Source organism: Impatiens glandulifera, chromosome 8 (genome assembly GCF_907164915.1).
Source record: "Impatiens glandulifera chromosome 8, dImpGla2.1, whole genome shotgun sequence".
NCBI lineage: Eukaryota > Viridiplantae > Streptophyta > Magnoliopsida > Ericales > Balsaminaceae > Impatiens > Impatiens glandulifera.
The window spans coordinates 35,233,573-35,254,052 of NC_061869.1; the positions used below are offsets into that span (position 1 = coordinate 35,233,573).

At 31.4% G+C, this 20,480-nt stretch overlaps 1 protein-coding gene across 5 annotated transcripts; it reads left to right on the forward strand.

Moving 5' to 3' along the window:
* Positions 1-895: 895 nt before the first annotated feature.
* On the forward strand, positions 896-9,507 carry LOC124911163 (topless-related protein 4-like). 5 transcript variants are annotated; one of them, XM_047451613.1, is made up of 26 exons: positions 896-1,018; positions 1,214-1,311; positions 2,026-2,205; positions 2,286-2,399; positions 2,470-2,628; positions 2,704-2,887; positions 2,988-3,114; positions 3,572-3,687; positions 3,816-3,990; positions 4,070-4,179; positions 4,287-4,356; positions 4,437-4,510; positions 4,598-4,693; positions 5,044-5,139; positions 5,518-5,645; positions 5,738-5,972; positions 6,058-6,222; positions 6,386-6,487; positions 6,569-6,718; positions 6,920-7,030; positions 7,111-7,290; positions 7,419-7,547; positions 7,647-7,742; positions 8,387-8,575; positions 8,711-8,877; positions 8,990-9,507. In XM_047451613.1, exons 2-26 carry the CDS (start codon positions 1,232-1,234, stop codon positions 9,189-9,191), a joined length of 3,435 nt encoding a protein of 1,144 aa, XP_047307569.1. In that variant the 5' UTR covers positions 896-1,018; positions 1,214-1,231; the 3' UTR covers positions 9,192-9,507. The 5 variants fall into 5 exon arrangements, with proteins under 5 accessions (XP_047307569.1, XP_047307572.1, XP_047307571.1 ...); XM_047451616.1 differs by having other exon boundaries at positions 989-1,018; positions 6,395-6,487; XM_047451615.1 differs by having other exon boundaries at positions 990-1,018; positions 3,575-3,687.
* Positions 9,508-20,480: the final 10,973 nt, after the last annotated feature.

Genomic DNA, 20,480 nt, shown 5'->3' on the forward strand with positions numbered 1-20,480 from the left:
TGTAGCCCGTTAAATCTAAACATAAGTTAATTGACCCTTTCACTCAATGCTTCTCCTTTATCTAAGTGCCACCTATTTATGTATTTTATTATTATTATTTTATAATCTTTTTTGAACACTTGTTTCATTTGTTGGAAAATGCATGTATATATGTTTTCTATTGACATGAACATTTTGAACACTTGTTATTTTTTCTTGTTGTTAAGAGGTTATGTATATTCTATTAAAAAGATAGTTTTTTTTATCTTTAATTGTTGCTTTATTTTTATTTTTTTTGAATTAGGTTTAAAAAAACTCAATGTTTAATATATATATAAATAAATATATTTTTTGGGAAAAAAATAAATAAATATATAATAAACCGTGTAAAATTATATATATAATAATTATCCAGATAAGGATGAATATCTGAAAATTTTCCCAAAATAATAAATTGACTAAAATATATACCCAATATTTTCAAAATACATTTATATATTACAAATATAGTAATAAATATAAAGTTGACTAAAAATATAATTTCTAAATAAACAATTAATTTCCTTGTATTTTTGTGTAAGGAAAACTCTTATTTATAAACTTAATGACATTAATTAATTGTCTACAACATAATAAAAAAAAAGTAATGCAATTAAATTAGTTGAATTATTTGTTAAGAAAATAATAAAAAAGTTGAGAGTATATGTCTAATTAGTACACGCGACTGCACTGAAACAAAGCCAGCTAGAGCGAAGGTCATAAAAAACCATTCAGCTGTAATAGATAAGAACAACGACATATATAAAATGTAAAGAACTTATATTATAAGTAAACCTACTTATAATCAATAAGTGGATGCGCGTATCATTTCTTCACCCATATATTTTCTCTTCTTCGTGTCCGAATGCTACTATTTATATGTTCTTACGCTTCACATCTTTGTTCTGTGCAAAATCCCTTTGAGATAGAAAGACCAGCAAATGACCTCTGCCTGTCTGTAATCATCTAATTTCCGATCTGTTTCTTTCTACAATCTAAGGTATAAGCTGTCTTCATTCACAATTTGGCATTTTTTGGGCGTTTGTATGTTTGTTTATGTAAATTGCTGCTTTTGATTTGTGGGTTTGAGAGATGGGTTCGGCGTGAGAATGTTTGTTGATTGATTTTCTTACAAACTCGGACGTTTTTTAGGGATTGACTGGCTGCCGATAATCATTTTAGATCTTGTTTTCAGTTTGAGACAGGACAAACAATGTCATCCTTGAGCAGAGAGCTTGTCTTCCTTATTCTTCAGTTTTTGGAGGAAGAGAAATTCAAAGACAGTGTTCATAGGTAAGGAGGTCTCATTAATCCACTGTATTTCTGTTTCTATGTCTGAATAAAGATTGAAACGTTTTGGTTGAATGTCTTTCTTGTCCTTAAATTGGGTATAGGTTATTAGGTCAAAATTTGATCTCATTTCTCTGCATTTATAATTTCCCCCTTTTATTTAGTACTCATTTTGATTAGGATCGTGTTTGATAGTTATGATTACCATATCTGTTTGATTTTACTGTATAGATTCGATGAATTATTTCGTGGATTGAATTTCACTTGCCTGTATTTTGATTATGTTTTTCTTTTTTCTTTTGAAGAGTTGGAATAGAATAACCCGGTTGAAACATATTGATTATACGTCTGAAATGCATTGTTTGTCCAATAATAGGTCCCATTCTTCTATCATTTCTTGGCTGTCGATAATTATTCATAGCTATTACATCGACACCAAAGAAGGGTTCCACTCAATGCTTTATTTTTGTTCTAGTTATCCTGATTCGACATTAGAAGTATATTGATTTTCCCCCAATAACTATTGATTTTATTTCATCCATAGATCTATTTTTTCCTATGAGTTTTAACAGCAATCATTGTTCATAATGTTATGTTATGAGATGAGATTAGGCTTGTGTAATAGATCCCATTTTCTGGCTTATAAATCTAGAAACCATGTAGTTGAACAACATTTTTCTGATTTGATTATGTATGTTATTATTTTCATTTGTCTAGACTGGAGCTAGAATCAGGATATTTCTTCAACATGAGATATTTTGAGGAATTAGTGACAAATGGAGAATGGGATGATATTGAGAAGTATTTATCGGGATTTACAAAGGTAGATGATAACAGATACTCAATGAAGATCTTTTTCGAGATTCGGAAACAAAAGTATTTGGAAGCCCTCGACAGGTTATATAATATTGAGATGTTTTTTCTTATTTTTATGGTCTCTATTCTGTAATTTAACGCTGATATTTTTATAATTACAGGAAAGATCGTTCTACGGCTGTGGAGATTCTAGTGAAGGATTTGAAAGTCTTTGCAGCGTTTAATGAAGATCTCTTTAAAGAAATAACTCAGCTTCTAACCTTGGAGAATTTTAGGTATGAATGAATTTCGATAGAGAATAACTGTTTTCTTGTGAATTATTCTTCTAATGGTTGCTTTTTGCAGGGATAATGAGCAATTATCTAAGTATGGGGATACAAAGTCTGCTAGGAATATAATGCTCGCTGAACTGAAAAAGTTGATTGAAGCTAACCCTTTGTTTAGAGATAAGCTGGCGTTTCCTAGTCTGAAAAACTCGAGGCTTAGGACACTAATCAACCAGAGGTTAGGAATTCATTTATCGTATAACATAGATATTTTTGTTTTGTTTGTTATTCTTATGTATTTATGTTCTTGCAGCTTGAATTGGCAGCACCAGCTTTGTAAGAATCCAAAGTCTAACCCTGACATCAAGACCTTATTTGTAGACCATTCTTGTGGACAATCGCAGCCAAATGGTGCCCGTGCTCCATCACCTGTTGCTAATCCCTTAATGGGTGCTGCTCCTAAAACCGGGGGGTTTCTACCTTTAAGTGCACATGGAGTAAGTCATAAATCTATCTAAAGTTGCGTTTTTTCTTTAAAGTTTATCTAGAATCTTTGAATTTGGTTTTGACTGTAATCTTTGTTGTGAATTTTTTAAGCCATTTCCATCTGCACCCGCTCCTCCTATGCCAACTTCTCTTGCCGGTTGGATGGCTAGTCCTTCTTCTGTTCCTCATCCCTCAGCATTGACTGTGCCCATTGGTTTCACCACTCCTAATAATTCTGGTAAGCCTTAGTATACCTTGAAAAATTCAATCTTAAGGAATTAATAAACTAGTATAATCTGTTTAGATTTAAGAAATCAACATGGCTTGATTTCTGATCATTCAACTCACGTGTTCAAGACTTGGTATTGATATTATTTATATAATTAAAAAGGCAAAATTGTGGGAAATGCTGGCTTAATTTTTTATTTTATTCACAAAATATATCTAGTAGAATAAATCTGGATCCTAATTTAGGGAATAATACAACAAAACGTTCATTTTCAATGAAATTCCACATTTTTTGTTTTGAAAGAGACAATTTTAGTAGTTGCAAAGAAAAATGGAATAGAAGCAAACTACATGACATAGTTCAATTCTGAAACGAAAAACTAGATTGAGTTACAAACGCTCTAGTTTTCAACAATCTCTACCATCATTGTTTACAAGAACATTAATCTAGTTTTCTTTGTTTGTAGCAGCACTTTTAAAGCGTCCAAGATCTCCTCCTACAAACAACACTGCTGCGGATTATCAGTCAGCAGATTCTGAACATGTATTAAAGAGAGCAAGACCTTTTGGAATGATAGATGAAGTATTGCATATCTATTCCTCCTATGATGTTCATTAACAATTGAAGTTTTACCCACTCGAGGGAAAAGATTATCATTTTTTAAAATCTTTTTGTATTCTCAATTTCACTCTGGAATAATCTTTCAACAGGTTAACAACCATCTTGTTAATATGCTACCAGTTGGATTTAGTGCTCAGAGTCAGAGCCATGGTCAGAGTTCATATTCTTCTGATGATTTGCCAAAAGCTGTTGTCATGAATCTTAATACAGGATCAGCTGTTAAGAGCATGGATTTCTATCCTGCTCAACAAACTATTCTTCTTGGTAAGCCCAGATTGTCCACATTTGCCTATGCAATCAATATTTGATTTCTTGCTTTTTAACCGTTTTCAATTCTTTGCAGTTGGGACCAATACCGGCGATATTATGTTATGGGAGTTAGGCAGTCGTGAGAGACTCGTTGTTCGTAACTTCAAGGTTTGGGAACTTGCAACTTGTTCTGTCTCGTTACAGGTTAGTCATCTTTTTTTGAAACTTTTATTTAATTAGGCATCTCTTTTATCCGGTGATTAAAAAAGTATTGAAATTGGTATTGATATCGTTTTTGGTTATTTAATTAGGCATCTCTATCCGGTGATTATGCTGCATCGGTCAATCGTGTAACATGGAGTCCCGATGGTACCTTGTTTGGTATGTATTATACATTTTTTGTCCATGGCGATCTTCCTTTTTTTTTCCTTGTATTTTGTTAAAAATCTAATGGTTTTCAGGTGTTGCATACTCTAAGCACATTTTTCATGTATACTCGTATAAAGGAGGTGATGATGTCCGCAACCATATAGAGGTTTGTGCATATGTTGCTCTCTCCCTTTGATCTGTTCATTCAATTTTTATGAAGCATCTTATCAATTCAAAGGTTTTGTTTATTTAGGTTGATGCTCACGTTGGAAGTGTCAATGACATTGCTTTCTCTTATCCAAATAAACAACTCTCAGTTATCACTTGTGGCGAGGATAGGCTCATCAAGGTATAAATCTATGAGTTCGATAGCTTCTTAAGGATGGTATAAATGGTGACAATTAAATTTTATCGGTTTCAACGTGACTTGATAGATGAATGTTCATGTCACGTGTGGTATAGACCTCATTGTATTATTCTTTTGAAAAACAAATATTTTCATTAAAAACGTATATGTTAGATCTATGGTTAAAAATCAAGAGTACATGTCACGACAAGAATTATCATGAGTTAAACAAAAGGAAATCAAACATAAACAAACCCAATATGTATTATTAGAAATTGTATTTGTGATAACTCCGTTAATACAAAGTCTAATATTTAAAAGGAAATAATTATAAATGCTTAAAACTTATGCAGGTGTGGGATGCGGCTACGGGAGCCAAACAATTCATCTTCGAGGGACACGAAGCACCCGTATACTCTTTGTGTCCGCACCAAAAGGAGAATATTCAGGTATTATGAGTTTTGCAAGGAAAAATTGTTGAACTTTTGTTATTGTCATTTGTATTAATTTTTAAGCAAGTCATAGACTCTTGAATTAGAATTGGGGGGCCGGTCCAATTCCATGGTTTGCTTGCTAGTGCGATGAAAATGGAATTTAGATTTCAATGGAATCAAACCTATAGATTTTAGTGATTTTTCATAATATAGGATTTGAATTATATCCATTTCCAATTATAAAGTAAAAATAGAATTGGAATTTTAATTCCAATTTCAATTCCAAATAACAAAACATAGCCTTAAATCACTTCTGAGGAAGCTTTTATCTGCTATAATATGCAATTTAATGATTTTGTTGTTGTTCTTGTGATATTTTACGTGTTGGGCCAGTTTATCTTTTCAACTGCAACAAATGGGAAAATAAAGGCATGGCTATATGATAATGCGGGATCTAGAGTTGACTATGATGCACCAGGTCATTCCTCCACTGCAATGGCATACAGTGCTGATGGATCGAGGTCTAAACTACTTCTCTTGCTATTTGATCGTCTAGAGCTTCTTTTCTTAATAAACGTTCAATTTTATAATTAAAAAAAGTGACAAATGACAGGTTGTTTTCGTGTGGAACCAATAAAGAAGGAGATTCTTACCTTGTGGAATGGAATGAAAGCGAAGGTGCAGTCAAACGTACTTATCATGGACTTGGAAAGCGAGCGAATGAAGTTGTCCAATTTGACACCACTAGGAACCGGTTCTTAGCAGTTGGAGATGAATTCATGGTGAAAATTTGGGATATGGACAATCTTAATATATTTACAACAATAGATGCAGATGGTGGACTCTCGGTACTTTATATTTTATATAAATATCCAAATTTCTCCCAATACATTTTGTTTTGTTTTTCATTTCTGCAGTGTTTTTGTCATACAGGCTTCTCCTTGTGTTAGATTCAGCAGGGAAGGGCTATTTTTGGCTGTCTCAACAAATGATAACGGTATTAAAATCTTGGCAAATTCAGATGGAGTTCGGTGTCTTCGAACTCTAGAAAGTAGATCGTTTGATGTTTCTAAGGTTGGCTCTGCGCCAATTGTGAAGGTATTTAATGTTCAACTATTATTTTTTGAAATATTCACGAAGGCTTGAACCCACGACCTTGTGGCGATGAACATTTGAGCTTAGCTAAATGAGACTTCTAATGTTCAATCTTTCATCAGTAGTTCGTTTAATTTATGACCTGGATCTGAAGATTTCTTAATAGTGTGTACAGGCCCCTTCTATAACTGCGTTTGGTTCTGCTAGTGGAACTGTTGGATCAAACGTCATCGACCGTCCTGGTCAGATGGTGCCGATTCTTGCAATGGTTGGTGTTTTTTTCAGTTTGTAAGTTGAGGTCTTGTGAATATTGGTAGTTTTTTATTTTGATTTTTTTGATTTTTTGTAGAATGGTGATAATGCAAGAAGCTTGCCAGATGTAAAACCTAGAATTAACGAGGAATCAACAGAAAAGTCTAGGATTTGGAAACTGACAGAAGTGAACGAGGCATCACAGTGTCGATCCTTGAGACTGCCTGATAATTTGACTACAACAAGGGTATGATTTTGTTTATGAATCTGGATCTAGATTTTGCTCGGGGAAGCTGTAAATGAATTTATAAATGGAGATCTAGATCCGTTTGGTATGAAATGTGTAGCTGGCTCGGCTCTCGTGCATTTACTTGATTCTTTTGCACATCAAAGAACACATGTTTCAAACCAACATAATAATTTTTTTTTCTCGTTCTTGTGACTTAAGGTATCGAGGTTGCTATATACAAATTCTGGACTCGCTATATTGGCTTTATCAGCAAATGCAGTCCACAAACTTTGGAAATGGCAGAGAAGTGAAAGGAACGTAACTGGGAAAGTAAGTTAAGTTAGTTCATTCTTATTTTATGGAAGAAGTGGATTCTGAAATTCTTTTTTTTTTGTTCAAACTTTCTTTAGTCAACTGCTAACATCGCACCTCAACTGTGGCAACCCGCGAGTGGAACTTTGATGACAAACGATATTAGTAACACTAATCCTGAAGAGGCTGTTTCTTGCTTTGCACTTTCGAAAAATGACTCTTATGTTATGTCTGCTTCTGGAGGCAAAGTCACTTTGTTCAATATGATGACTTTCAAGGCAAGTTACTTCCTGATCTTTACTTAAATACTCGCAAACTATGTTTTACTAGTGTTTTGTTTGATATGGGGATTAAAATATCAAAATGTCGTTACTTAATTATTTTGTAAATAACTGAATTAATGCAGACTATGACCACATTCATGGCGTCACCACCAGCAGCAACATTTCTGGCGTTCCATCCACAAGACAATAATATTATTGCCATTGGCATGGAAGATTCGTCAATCCAAATATACAATGTCAGATCCGACGAGGTTGTTTTCATGATCCTCTTTTGTGTTCAATTCCTTGAGAATCGCGATTTTTAATTTTGTTTTTTTTGGCATTAATAACTATCATTTTTTACTGTTTAGGCTAAAACCAAACTCAAAGGCCACCAGAAGAGAATAACTGGGCTTGCCTTCTCTAATGTTTTGAATATCTTAGTGTCTTCAGGGGCAGATTCTCAGGTAAATCATATTGCCTTCACATGAAAACAATATTTCTGATAGATTTCACCATCAATTTCTTTTTACCCAAATCACCTGATTTTCGTAACCTACATCAAATGATTATTTGGAAATAACCACTTGATTATTCAATTAACCCTAGATCGAACAAACCTTCAGTTTAGTCTGACTGTGGGCTTGTTTGATGTTGTTTATTTGAATTCAAATAAAACCCTATACCATCATCAACTAAAATATCAAAATTACTTTATTCTTGATTACATTTTAAAAATATTAACTTTTTTTTTATAGCGTGGGAAGCTAAATGACCCCACCGTTATGACTTTTCTTCAGCTTAAGGCAGTCTAAGTGAGAATCAAATCTGTGACCTTTGGTCTTTTAAAAATCACTTTTGGTACTTGAACTATTCTAGTGAGTTCATTTTAAAATATTAACTACTAAGGATATTATAGTCATTTTACCCAAATAAACCTTTCTTTCCATCAAACAAAGTTTTTGAAAAAAACCAAGATGTAACAAGCTCCTAGATATGTCAATAAGGTAACAAAATGGTTTCTATGTCATATCCGAATACAGATTCAGATTCAGAAACAAAAGTGTTTCCAAACAGGATTGAGTCTTTGACTAATGTCAGTTTTATACAGCTTTGTGTCTGGAGTACAGATGTGTGGGAGAAGCAGACAAGTAAGTTCTTGCAGGTTCCGACTGGTCGAACACAGGCTCCTTTAGCCGACACCAAAGTGCAGTTTCACCAAGATCAGATCCATTTAATGGTAGTTCATGAAACTCAGATAGCCATATATGAAGCTCCTAAGCTCGATTGCCTTAAGCAGGTAAGAACTGCTTCTATTTCTATGTTTTCCCACAAATCCTAATGTTATCACTCTTTTTTTTATATTTTATTTTGTGTGCATTTTTGCGGTTTTAATGAAGTTTTCCTTTAAAAAATGTGTCTGGCAAACAAACAGTGGGTCCCGCGAGAAGCGAGTGGTCCGATCACACATGCAGCCTATTCATGCGACAGTCAGTCCATTTATGTCAGCTTTGAAGATGGAAGTATAGGCATTTTAACTGCTGCTAACTTACGGTTGAGATGTCGAATTAATCCATCTGCTTATCTACCTACAAACCCGAGGTTAGAATCCTAGTTATTCATTTCTTAGGCCATGATTTTTTCCCTTGGAAATAAATTGTTGAACGCCCTTTTGTTTTGAATCAGAACCTTAAATCTTATTGTGTTTTTGCAGCTTAAGAGCACATCCTCTGGTCATTGCTGCTCATCCAACCGACACTAATCAGTTTGCTTTGGGACTTAGCGATGGTGGAGTTTACATCATCGAACCGTTAGAATCGGAAGGAAAATGGGGCACTTCTCCACCACATGAAAATGGTGCCGGGCCAAGCACAGCTCCATCTGGTGCCCCCGTTTCAGATCAACCCCAAAGGTAACAAAAGGTGTTTATTTTGCTTAGTTTGGGTCGCATACAAATGTAAATTCATCTACTACTCCTTTGGTGTGGTGCTCCTTCCTAAGATGGATGGGGTCGCAAGATTAGAGTTTGTAGATGAGATGAACTGGATTCTTGAATTTTTTTTGTTTGTTGTTTATTAGTTTTACATCAAAAGGCGGTAGTGCTAACTTGAATTTTGAATTTTGGTTGATTACTTTTTTTTTTTATAGATCGGTTGAACAAAATCTTTGTAAATCTTCAAGAAAATTATCTATTCTACATTTATCCTATTGAATGAAATATTATTTTGTTTACTTATTAGGTTTAATGGGATGTCTCCATAACGGCTCTTTTTGAAAAGTGTGATTTTATGGCAATTTTTTATTTTATTTTTAAATTCAAAGTGAAGTGTTGTTTACATTTGATAGCATTTGATATGAAAGATGTGATTTAGTTAAAAATTATTAAAAATTTATTTTTCTAATAATTTCTTTTGAGGTTAAGTTTTGAATGACTTTTTATAGCTAAGAGTCATGTGACACTTTCAATCTCATGTTATTGTCACTAACATTTTAAAAATATTTAAAGTAAATTTTTACTGTTTTAAAATTTTACGGATTTATAAAAAATTTTGATTTTTATGATTTATACAATTTTACATTATAAAAAAATAAATTTATATTTATAAATAAATAAAAATGATTTATTCAAATAAATAAATAAATATAATTAATTTTATAAATATAATTTTTTTTGATAGTATTTTGTATATATTATTATTTTTGAATTAATTTTATATTTAAATATATAAAATTTTAAAATTGATTTGGTATAAAATACATAATTATATATATAACTAATAATAATATATAATTAGTATTTTCAAATTAAATTATTACGATTTTAAGTAAATTCTAAATTTTAGAAGTTTATCACTTAACAAGAACTCTTGATTTCAATAGTTTTGATTGTTAGATTTTAATAGTTTTGATTGTTATACAACTGCTTTGCATATTTAATTTATATTTACATTTTTTTTGAAAAATATAAATGACATGTGATCAAAATTTATAAAATTTGCTTTAACTAATTTTTTATTTATTAAAACTACGTGACAAACTAAAATAAAATACAAGTATGGTTAATGTTTTAGTTGTTTAAGACAAATTTCTTTTATGGAATCTGCCCAAAAAAACAACTATACTTGGATACCAAAAGTTTATCTATAATTTTTTAGAATCACTAGAATTCAAACGGTTTCAAATTAAGCTATTATTGCGCACTAGAAACAACTTAATTTTTTTTTATAATCCAATGTCATGTATTTGAAGTGATTACAATTGAAAATATAAGTTATCAACCCATTATCATTAATATTGTTATTATTATTATTATTATTATTATTATTATTGGTTTTAAAAACAAAAGGTGGAAATATCTTCAATTTTGTTCTCCCTTTTCAAGACAATCTTCCAACATGATACACAATGGTGGGGAGTCACATCATCATATATCCAAACATCACTATTTCTATATTTCTATAGTTAGGTTGAAAAATAACTAAAATTCAAGTACTTCTAGCTAGTCAAGGAAGAAAAAAAAAGTGATAATAGAGACACATGAGGATTTAACAAAAGAAAAGCAAATATTAGAAAAATTCAGCTTTAAAAAGGCAAAAATAAATAAATAAATAAATAAATAAATAAAATTTAGAAAATGAAAATAAATGATCATATCAAATTTTAAAAAAAAAACTTATAAAATTTATTAAGGGATAAATGTCAATTTTATACATAAAATTGGAGGATTTTATACATAAAATTGGAGGGAGGTTTTAAATTTGTTTATTAAGTTGTAAAATTGTATTTATGTATTTAAACTTGACAAAATATGTCAAATTTATTCCATTTAACTGAAAAATATTAACGGTGTTAAATTTTTTTTACAACTATATAATTATTAAAAAAATATTAATCCACATTAGATATCAAATATTAAATATATAATTTTTTAATCCAATTCATTTATATTGCTCTAGAGTACTCATCTCTCCTTCTTAACACTGTTCAACGTTCATCTAGTTAATCGAGAAACCCTAGTAAGTCCATCCATAAGAATAAACCCACATTCCCTTTCAAACTCCCGATCCTCAATTTCGCCAATTACTCTGTGAATACTTTCCTCATGTTATCTAACCGATTCGGCTTATTTCTAGGAATTCGTTCAAGAATTCATCGTCGTCAAGCATGTTGGCGACAAATCGTTGAGTTCGAGTCGAGACGGTTAGAGTATAATATAATATATTTGTAAGATATTATCACAATATTATAAATTGTGATAATATAAATATTATATTATTTAGTTTCCTTATATGTCAATTATAATGTCTAATAGACATAATCTATGTAACCAAAAATTACAATTTAATACAATATTTTTTTCTTTAGTTTAACATGGTATCAGAGCCTTGTTATCGTTCTTGAGTTAATCAAGTGATAGTCTTCCGCTGCCTCCATCAATGGTTACCTTAGCTATTGATGGAGAACTCTAATAATTTATTATTAATATTATATCTGTTTTTTTATTTCATTTGAGTGGATTTGTTTTCGTTTAGTTGGATTGGGGATTTTGGTAGCTTGGTGGAAATTAGTTTGATTGTTTTGTTCAAATGAGTTTGGTTGTTTTGTTCTTAAGTGAGGAGGGTAACTTAGACGGATCGAATGTTGATTTGGTTGAATTAGCTGGTTAAGAAGAATGTTGGTTTTATTATTAGTCTTGGAGGAGAGGAAATCGGAAGTGAGTTTTTGAAGATTGGTTTGATTGGTTTTGGTTTGATTGTTTTGTTGAGTATAGGGAGTTGAATTTGGTTTGGTGTTTCCCCATTTTGTAAAATTTGGTTGAATTGGTTTTGGTTTTGGTTGTTGTTGAGAATAGGGGGTTGAATTTGGTTTGAATTTTCCCTATGTTTGTAAAGTTTGGTTTGATTGATTTTGGTTTGGTTGTTATGAGTTATTGATTTTAGTTTGGTTTTTTGGAGGAGTTTGTGAAACTTGGTTTGATTGGTTTTGATTTAATTGTTAATTTTGGTTGGTCTGAATCGAAGAAGAGCTGTTTTTTTGTGTGGATGGTCAATGGATTGGGCAGAAGAGAGAAGAGAGAAGAGAAGGAGGAGAAGAAGATTAAGAATGATGCGTAACTTCTCATTGTTCGCGTTTTCAGTTTTTGACTGTCAAACTCTTAATGCTTATTTTTGTTGCATCGTGAGTTTGAGTGGGGATATTAGAGTATAATATAATATATTTGTAAGATATTATCACAATATTATAAATTATGATAATAACAATATTATATTATTTAATTTTTTATATGTCAATTATAATGTCTATATAATAGACATAATCTATGTAACCAAAAATTACAATTTAATACAATATTTCTCTCTTTAGACCAGTCCGAAACTAGACATTTTTATAGCGCAATTCACCATTTCATCGTTGTACATAGATAATTCCAACTCTGAATATGGGGAATCCTAGTGTAGATAATATGGATTATATTACGATTTGTATGGTGTTGTTCTTCTTCGATGATTTCCGATATGCTTATAAAATTCGGAAAACTCAAAACTGTTTCGGTGTAGATCATTTAGCAGATGAGACTAACGTTGTTGGATTGAACCAAATGGAAGATGAATTTTAGACTTTCTCTTTCAATAACTTTTCCTGATGGGTTTGATAGGTTTGTTAGAATCAAACACTTGACTATAATCTTTTTCTATAGAATGTTTGTAGATGAGTTGAGATGAAGGTGAGAAGAGGAGATATGAATGAACCCAAAGTTCACCGTCGTCCATCCTCAAGAACACTCATTGAATATCTAGACCTTGAGTTTCTTCTTGTAAACAAAAGTGCTCGTCAGTCATTGGACAGCTGCTGATGTGTATTAAAAACATATATATTTAATACATGACATATGATTTGAATTAAAAATTAATTATTATTATTATATAATAGTCCAAATTTAACACATTAAAATTTTTTTGCCGTTAAAGAAGGAATAAATTTAACACATTTTATCAAGTTTATATACATAAATAAAATTTTACAACTTAATATATAAATTTAACACCCCTCCAATTTGCACATAAAATTGACATTTCTCCATTTATTAATACACTTTAAAACACAAATTAATACCCGAAATGTGTGTAGAACAATGTCAATGTCAGCACAGTTCACAATTTTGATTATTACAATTGTATTATCATAACTTTATGTTTGTTTGAATCTTTTCTATACATGGTTTTTATGTTACCGTAAATTAATAATAATAATTAAAAAAAATTAACTTTTTCATATAAATATGTCATCATAAAACTCTATTTTTTTTGGTTTTCAAAATAAGTTTTTATTTATTTAAAATATCAAATTATCTTCTCTCGTAATATCATTACTTATCATTTATAAAATTGTTCTAAACTGAAATATAATCCAAATTTATTTATAAAAAAAAGGTTTAAATTCAAAAATCTGAAAGCTAAATATATAGAATATAATAAATTGAATCAATGTAAGCTATATAGTTGTGGTTAACTATTTATATAGCTTCTATTTATATGATTGTTTTTCTTTCCAAATCATATTAAAATTTGATAAAAAATAAAAATAAAAATTATTTAAGTTAAATTATTAAATATTTTTATATTTAAAATTTAAATTTCATAAAATAAAATAATTTAATATTTTTAATTGATAAGTTAAATGATTAAATTAATTAAGAGTCTACACCTTGGTTTTCATATAACTATTATAATGAGATTGAGCATATTTGAGATTTGTTTAACTTTGTGATTTATATTTTGAATACTTTTTGTTTGATTTAAGTTATTTAAAATAAATTATTTGAAAAAATGGATATATATATATATATATATATATATATATATATATATATATATATATATATATATATATATATATATATATATATATATATATATATATATATATATATATATATATATATATATAAACAACTTGTGGTTGTTTGATTAGAAGAATTCATTACAATTTTGTATAAGTTGGTGCAATCATTGTAAGATGCTAATGAGAATAGATGAATCAAATATATATAATCAATTATAAATAATAATTGTTAAATCAATTACAAATAATAAGTTAAATCAATTATAAATAAGTTAAAATGATTATGTTGTATCAAACACATATTAATAGTGATAAATAAGCTTCACACAATTAAATAAATTATCAATAAATAAATCGAAGTATTTAAACATAATCACATATATTAACAAAAAGATTATATATATATAATATAATCATCTAAATAATTTAGTTTTCAATAATATTACTCTGAATAAAATTATTTATCTTATTGATTATATAAAACAACACAATATCTATATCTGACTGTGATTCAATAAATTATTTTAAAATAACTTGTGTTTAACTCCCTCATATAGGGCTTGTTTGATCTTGGGTTTTTAGGGTCTTTTAGAAATTTATTAAAGTAAAATTAAAATATTTTAATTAATAAATTAAATAATTTAATGATTAAAATAATAATAATATAATTTATTTAAAAAAAATAAAGTTACTTTTTCAACATAGAACTAAAATAGTTTGAAACCAACAAAATGATAAACTTAAAGATTAGTTTGTTTGATATTGAATTATTGTATGAGATAATAAATATAATTGTCATTGTACATTTTACTGAATTTGAAACATCTTCTTATAAAGAAATTACTCATTATATAATTAATTTTTTTGAATTTACTTTATAAATATTTAAAATAATTTAAAATATTATAACATCATTAATTTGAATTCAAAATAAATTCAAAATAAACACAAATTTATCTGACATAACATTTATTTTTTATTTTTTTTTAAGGTATAGTTCAAATCCAGGTTTTTTAAAAAAATTTAAAGAGAGAAAAAAATAATGATTGGTGATGATTTTGAGGAGGTGATGATTGTTTTTTTTTTGGTAAAAAACTTAAAGGTTATTGTTATATATAAATAAAATAAAAAATAAAAAATAAAAAATAAAATAAAGGATATTTTAGTATTTTAGTTAATAAAATGAATGATTTACTTGTTAAGAAGTTATTTATTAAAAAATTAATTTTTGTTGAATTTTTTTAAAACTCAAAAACAAAACTCTCGTCCCAATCTTGACAACTCCTCTAGTTATGAAGTTTCAATTTCACAAAATTAGAGCGGTGTTTGATAATGAAGTTAACAAAAGTTATTCACTTATTTGAAGATGAAAGTGACTCCATAGTATGACTTAAAAAAAAAATGAATATGTTATGTATATAAAAATTATGTTGATTATTTTCAACCCAAATTAAAGGTATTATAATATTTTAAATAATTTAATATATTTAGAGAGTAAATTAAAAAAATATATATATACATAAAAATTTTCAAACAAAATTATATATAAGGAGATATTTTTCTTATAAGAAATTAATTCTCATTAAATTTAAATATAAGTTAAATATGATAAATTAATTAGTAAATAATAAAGGATAACATTTACAAAAACAAATAAATAATTGATCATCTAAATAATAAATTGCATAAAATTTTTCCAAAAATAAACTCTCTGTCCCAAATGGCTGCCTTCGATATAATCAATTCCGATTGTCCCAAAGCGTTTAACGCCCACTTAGGTACATCTAACTCTAAATATTATATTGTTGATTCAGGGGATTATGAATGAGAACATATCTCTACCACATGATTTTTGTATTCAAAATCATTTGTCCACCATTCACGTGGCTAACGACGCGTCCGCAAGAGTTAAAGAAATTGGATCGACTTTCTTAACGCCTACCATTTGTTTAAAAAATGTTCTTTATGTTCCAATTCTTGAGTGCAATCTACTGTCAATTATAAAGATTTGTCATGATTTAAAATATCTTACCAAATTCTATCCGAATGGTTGTGAATTTCAGGATACGGAATCGGGGAGGACGATTGACAATGCTAAGTTGTGTTTAGGGCTCTACATTTTGCAACCTAGTCTATCTATTGAAAATGTCTCATATTATTCAACTTCCCTTTCAAATAAACGTGTCGAGATAATGTTGTGGCATCGTAGAATAGGACATCCCAATTTTTTGTATTTGGCAAAACTCTTTCCAAAATTATTTATCAATGAAGTCTCTAGTTCTTTTCATTGTGAAAGTTGTCAATTTACAAAACACACTCGGTCTTCTTATCCAAGCATTGCATACACACCTTCTAAACCATTTTCATTAATTCACAGCGATGTGTGGGGACCCCCCCACTAACTCTTTAAATGGTGAACGATGGTTTGTGATTTTTATCGACGACCACACTCGTCTCACTTGGCTTTTTCTCATGAAGGAAAAATCTGAAGTTTGTCAAATCTTCAAAGACTTCTTTGTCTTAATTCATAATCAATTCAAAGTCACAATCCATGCTTTCAAAACCGATAACGGACGCGAATTCTTCTCTTCCAATTTCGTCGAATTCTTAAAATCAAAAGGCATCATCCATTTAAGCTCTTGTGTTGATACTCCCCAACAAAATAAAGTCGCCAAAAGAAAAAACCGCCATCTACTCGAGGTAACTCGATCCCTTCTAGTTGACTCATGTGCTCCCAAAATATATTGGGGCGATGCTATATCCACCACTGCATATCTTATTAACCGTATGCCAAAGTCCAATTGAAACTCTCTTAAAAATCTTTCTCGATTCTAAAATCGCATTAAAATATACTCCCGCAAAGATTTTTGGATGCACCTCTTTTGTCCACATTCATAACCACAATCAGGACAAACTCGACTCACGAGCCACAAAATGTATTTTTTTAGGATACTCACCAAATCAGAAAGGGTACAAATGATATTGTCCTCGCTCCAAAAAGACTTTCTACTCTATGGATGTCTCATTCTTTGAAGATCAACCCTTCTACCACCATGTTGAGGGGGAGAATCTCAACAATGTTCCAAAAGATGGTCCCCTCGAAGACATTATCTCTAATACATTCGTACCTATACCCGAATCAATACATGAAATATCATCTTTAATCGAAGTCACATCCGAACCCACAACCACTCCTTCACCAACCTCACATCCACCTCTCGAAGTTACATCCGAACCCACAACCACTCTTCACCAACCTCACATCCACCTCTCGAAGTTACATCCGAATCCACAACCACTTCTTCACCAAAAGTCTACATTCGACGAAGAACACAACTTGCACCCGTCCATGAATCCTCCTCAGGCCTGAGTCCAAAAATTTCAGGTATGATAGTTAATCATGATATTCCTCCTATTGACTTACCCATTGCTCTTAGGAAAGGTGTTAGGTCATGCACCCGATCTCGAAATTTGTTTCATACAAATGTCTATCAGAGTCATATAGGGCCAACATTGCCGACTATTACAACGTGAAAATACCTACATCCATTCAAGAAGCCTTCGAACAACCAGAATAGAAATGTACCGTTAATGAAGAAATTGACACACTTATAAAATATCATACATGGTCCCTTTGTGAGCTTCCAAAGGGAAAGAAACCCATCTGATGTAAATGGATCTTCAAAACGAAACATAACTCTGACGGATCGATTGAAATGTACAAAGCTCGTCTAGTCGCCAATGGATTTTCCCAATCATATAATTAGATTACTTAGAAACTTTTGCGTCTGTTGCAAAACTCAACACCATCCGAATACTTATATCTTTAGAGGATAACAAAGATGGGAAACTACACCAACTCGACGTAAAAAACGCCTTCCTAAATGGAGACCTTGAAGAAGAAGTCTACATGAAAGTGCTTCATGGTATTAGTGGTTCACCTAACAAAGTGTGTCACCTCCATAATTCTCTACATGGTCTCAAACAATCACAGAGGGTATGGTTCAAAAAATTCTCAATCTCCATCATCGAGAATGACTTCTCTCAATGCCAAGCCGACCACACTATGTTTGTCAAGATTGCTCCGAATAAAAATATCGCAATCATCATTGTCTACGTTGATGACATAATCATGACCAAGGACGATGAAAAGAGATTCAAAATTTGAAAGAGTTCATTAGTAGACGATTTGACACCAAAGATCTCGGAACCCTCAAGTTTTTCCTAGGAATAGAACTTGTCCGATCAAAGAAGGGCATCTCCTTATCTCAAAGAAAATACACCATAGACCTTTTAAAGGAAACCGACATGCTTGGATGCAAGCCTGCCGATACCCCCATGGATTCGATCCACAAACTTAGAAATAACAATGACGATACTCCAACCGACAAAGGTAGATACCAGCGCCTCGTGGGGTGACTCATGTACTTATCTCACACTCGTCCTGACATTGACTTCGTAGCGAGCGCTGTTAGCCAATTCATGAATCGTCCTTCCGAAGATCATATGAACGCAATTTTCAGAATTCTAAGGTACGTAACCTTTTATTCACAAGTAAAGACGATAAGTCAATTCATGTGTTCACCGATGCCGATTGGGCCGGGGACATTACTGATAGAAAATCCACCTCTGAATATTTTTCATTTGTATGGGACAACCTCGTCAACATGGAGAAGCAAAAAAAATCTATTGTCGCTCAGAGTAGTGCCGAAGCCGAGTATCGTTCTCTTGCACTCGGAATTTGTGAAGGAATTTGGATACGGCGCATCCTTGAAGAGTTAGGATTGCCTCCAGATGGACCTATTCAAATGATGTGTGACAACCAAGCTGCGATCAGTATTGTAAAGAATCTGGTTCATCATGATATGACCAAACACATTTAAATTGATCGTCACTTTATTTTAGAGAATGTCAATAAAGGCTCTAATGCACCCCTCTACGTTACATCTCAAAATCAGGTGGTTGACATATTTACCAAAGCTCTTCACAAGCCAAATTTTAATAAACTATGTGGCAAGTTGGGCACGTTCAATATTTGTTAGAAAATAAACCGTTAAGTCATATCAAGTATATTAATTGGTTTAAATATAACAAGAAGGTGCTGTAGCGTAGTGGTAAACACCCATGCATGTTACACAGGTGACCCGGGATCAAATCTCACCGACTGCAAATAATATTTAAAGTTTTGCTATTTCAGGGAAGCTGAGAAAAATCCGAAATTTACCTATAGGCAAGATTGGCTCAGTCAACCGGAGTTCGGTCAACCGGATCGGTCAAGTAGCTCGGTCAAAGCGTTCGGTCAAGAAGTTCAAAATCCGGACAAGTTCAACCTGTGTGCAGAAATCCGGACAGGTTCAACCTGTGTGCAGAAATCCGGACAGGTTCAACCTATGTGCAGAAATCCAGACAGGTTCAAGTTCAGGACCGGTTGAGTTGTAAACCGAAAGAACGGTCAAGAAATCTAAACGGTCAGAATATCAAAACGGCTAGAAGAAGCAAATGAACAAACCTGAAGTTATCAGGTTGAATATCAAACCGGCCAGAAGAAGCAAATAAACAAACCTGAAATTATCAGGTTGAATATCAAACCGGCCAGAAGAAGCAAATGAACAAACCTGAAGTTATCAGGAACGGTCAAGAATCTGACCGATCAAGTAATCAAACCGATTAGAAGAAGAAGCAAAAGATGTATCCAAAACCGGAAATTATCCGGTTAACCTGAAGCCATGAACAACCGGTAGACATCCTAAACCGAAATACAGTATCCAACCGGAAAACCGATGAGAAGACTACTTAGAGAAAGAAGTCAAGAATATCAAACTAAGTACAACTTACAAATCGGTGCAAACAGATACTTTATGTATTTGTAGAAGATAACATCAAAGGATTAGATTATGACATTTCCATATCCATACAAGTCTAATGATACTCTGCAGGCTGCAGAAGATTACCTGAAGAGATCTTTCTACTCTGGGATAAGTCAGAGACGCAACCTTCCAGGTGCAGGCAACTGTCCAACCGACAGTTGCTATATTAAGTAAAAGACAAACCTAGCCAGTTTGACCGATGCCTTGGAAACCAGAACCGCATTTAATGCAAGGCTGAACCACTGCTCAACCAATCAGACTCAAGGATGACCCTGAAGGTATCCGTTGAAGAAATGTGACCGTTGGCACATTTCATCTATAAAAGGAGCTGAAGAGGCAAAGCATACTAGATACGAAAAACCAAGATACAAGACAAGATAAATTAAGTGTGTTTATCTCTCTACAAGATGAGAGCTGAAGTAAGATTACAATTTCGGTTAAAATTGTACGAGTGTTATCGAGCAGAAAATAAGTCTCGATCGGATTGTGTTTGTG

Excerpts from the sequence above, each read along its gene's own strand:
- LOC124911163 (XM_047451613.1), top strand. The coding sequence starts at position 1,232 with ATGTCATCCTTGAGCAGAGAGCTTGTCTTCCTTATTCTTCAGTTTTTG. Across the intron at positions 3,991-4,069 it reads TCAACAAACTATTCTTCTTG|TTGGGACCAATACCGGCGAT; the intron begins GTAAGCCCAGAT and ends AATTCTTTGCAG. Across the intron at positions 5,140-5,517 it reads ACCAAAAGGAGAATATTCAG|TTTATCTTTTCAACTGCAAC; the intron begins GTATTATGAGTT and ends GTGTTGGGCCAG.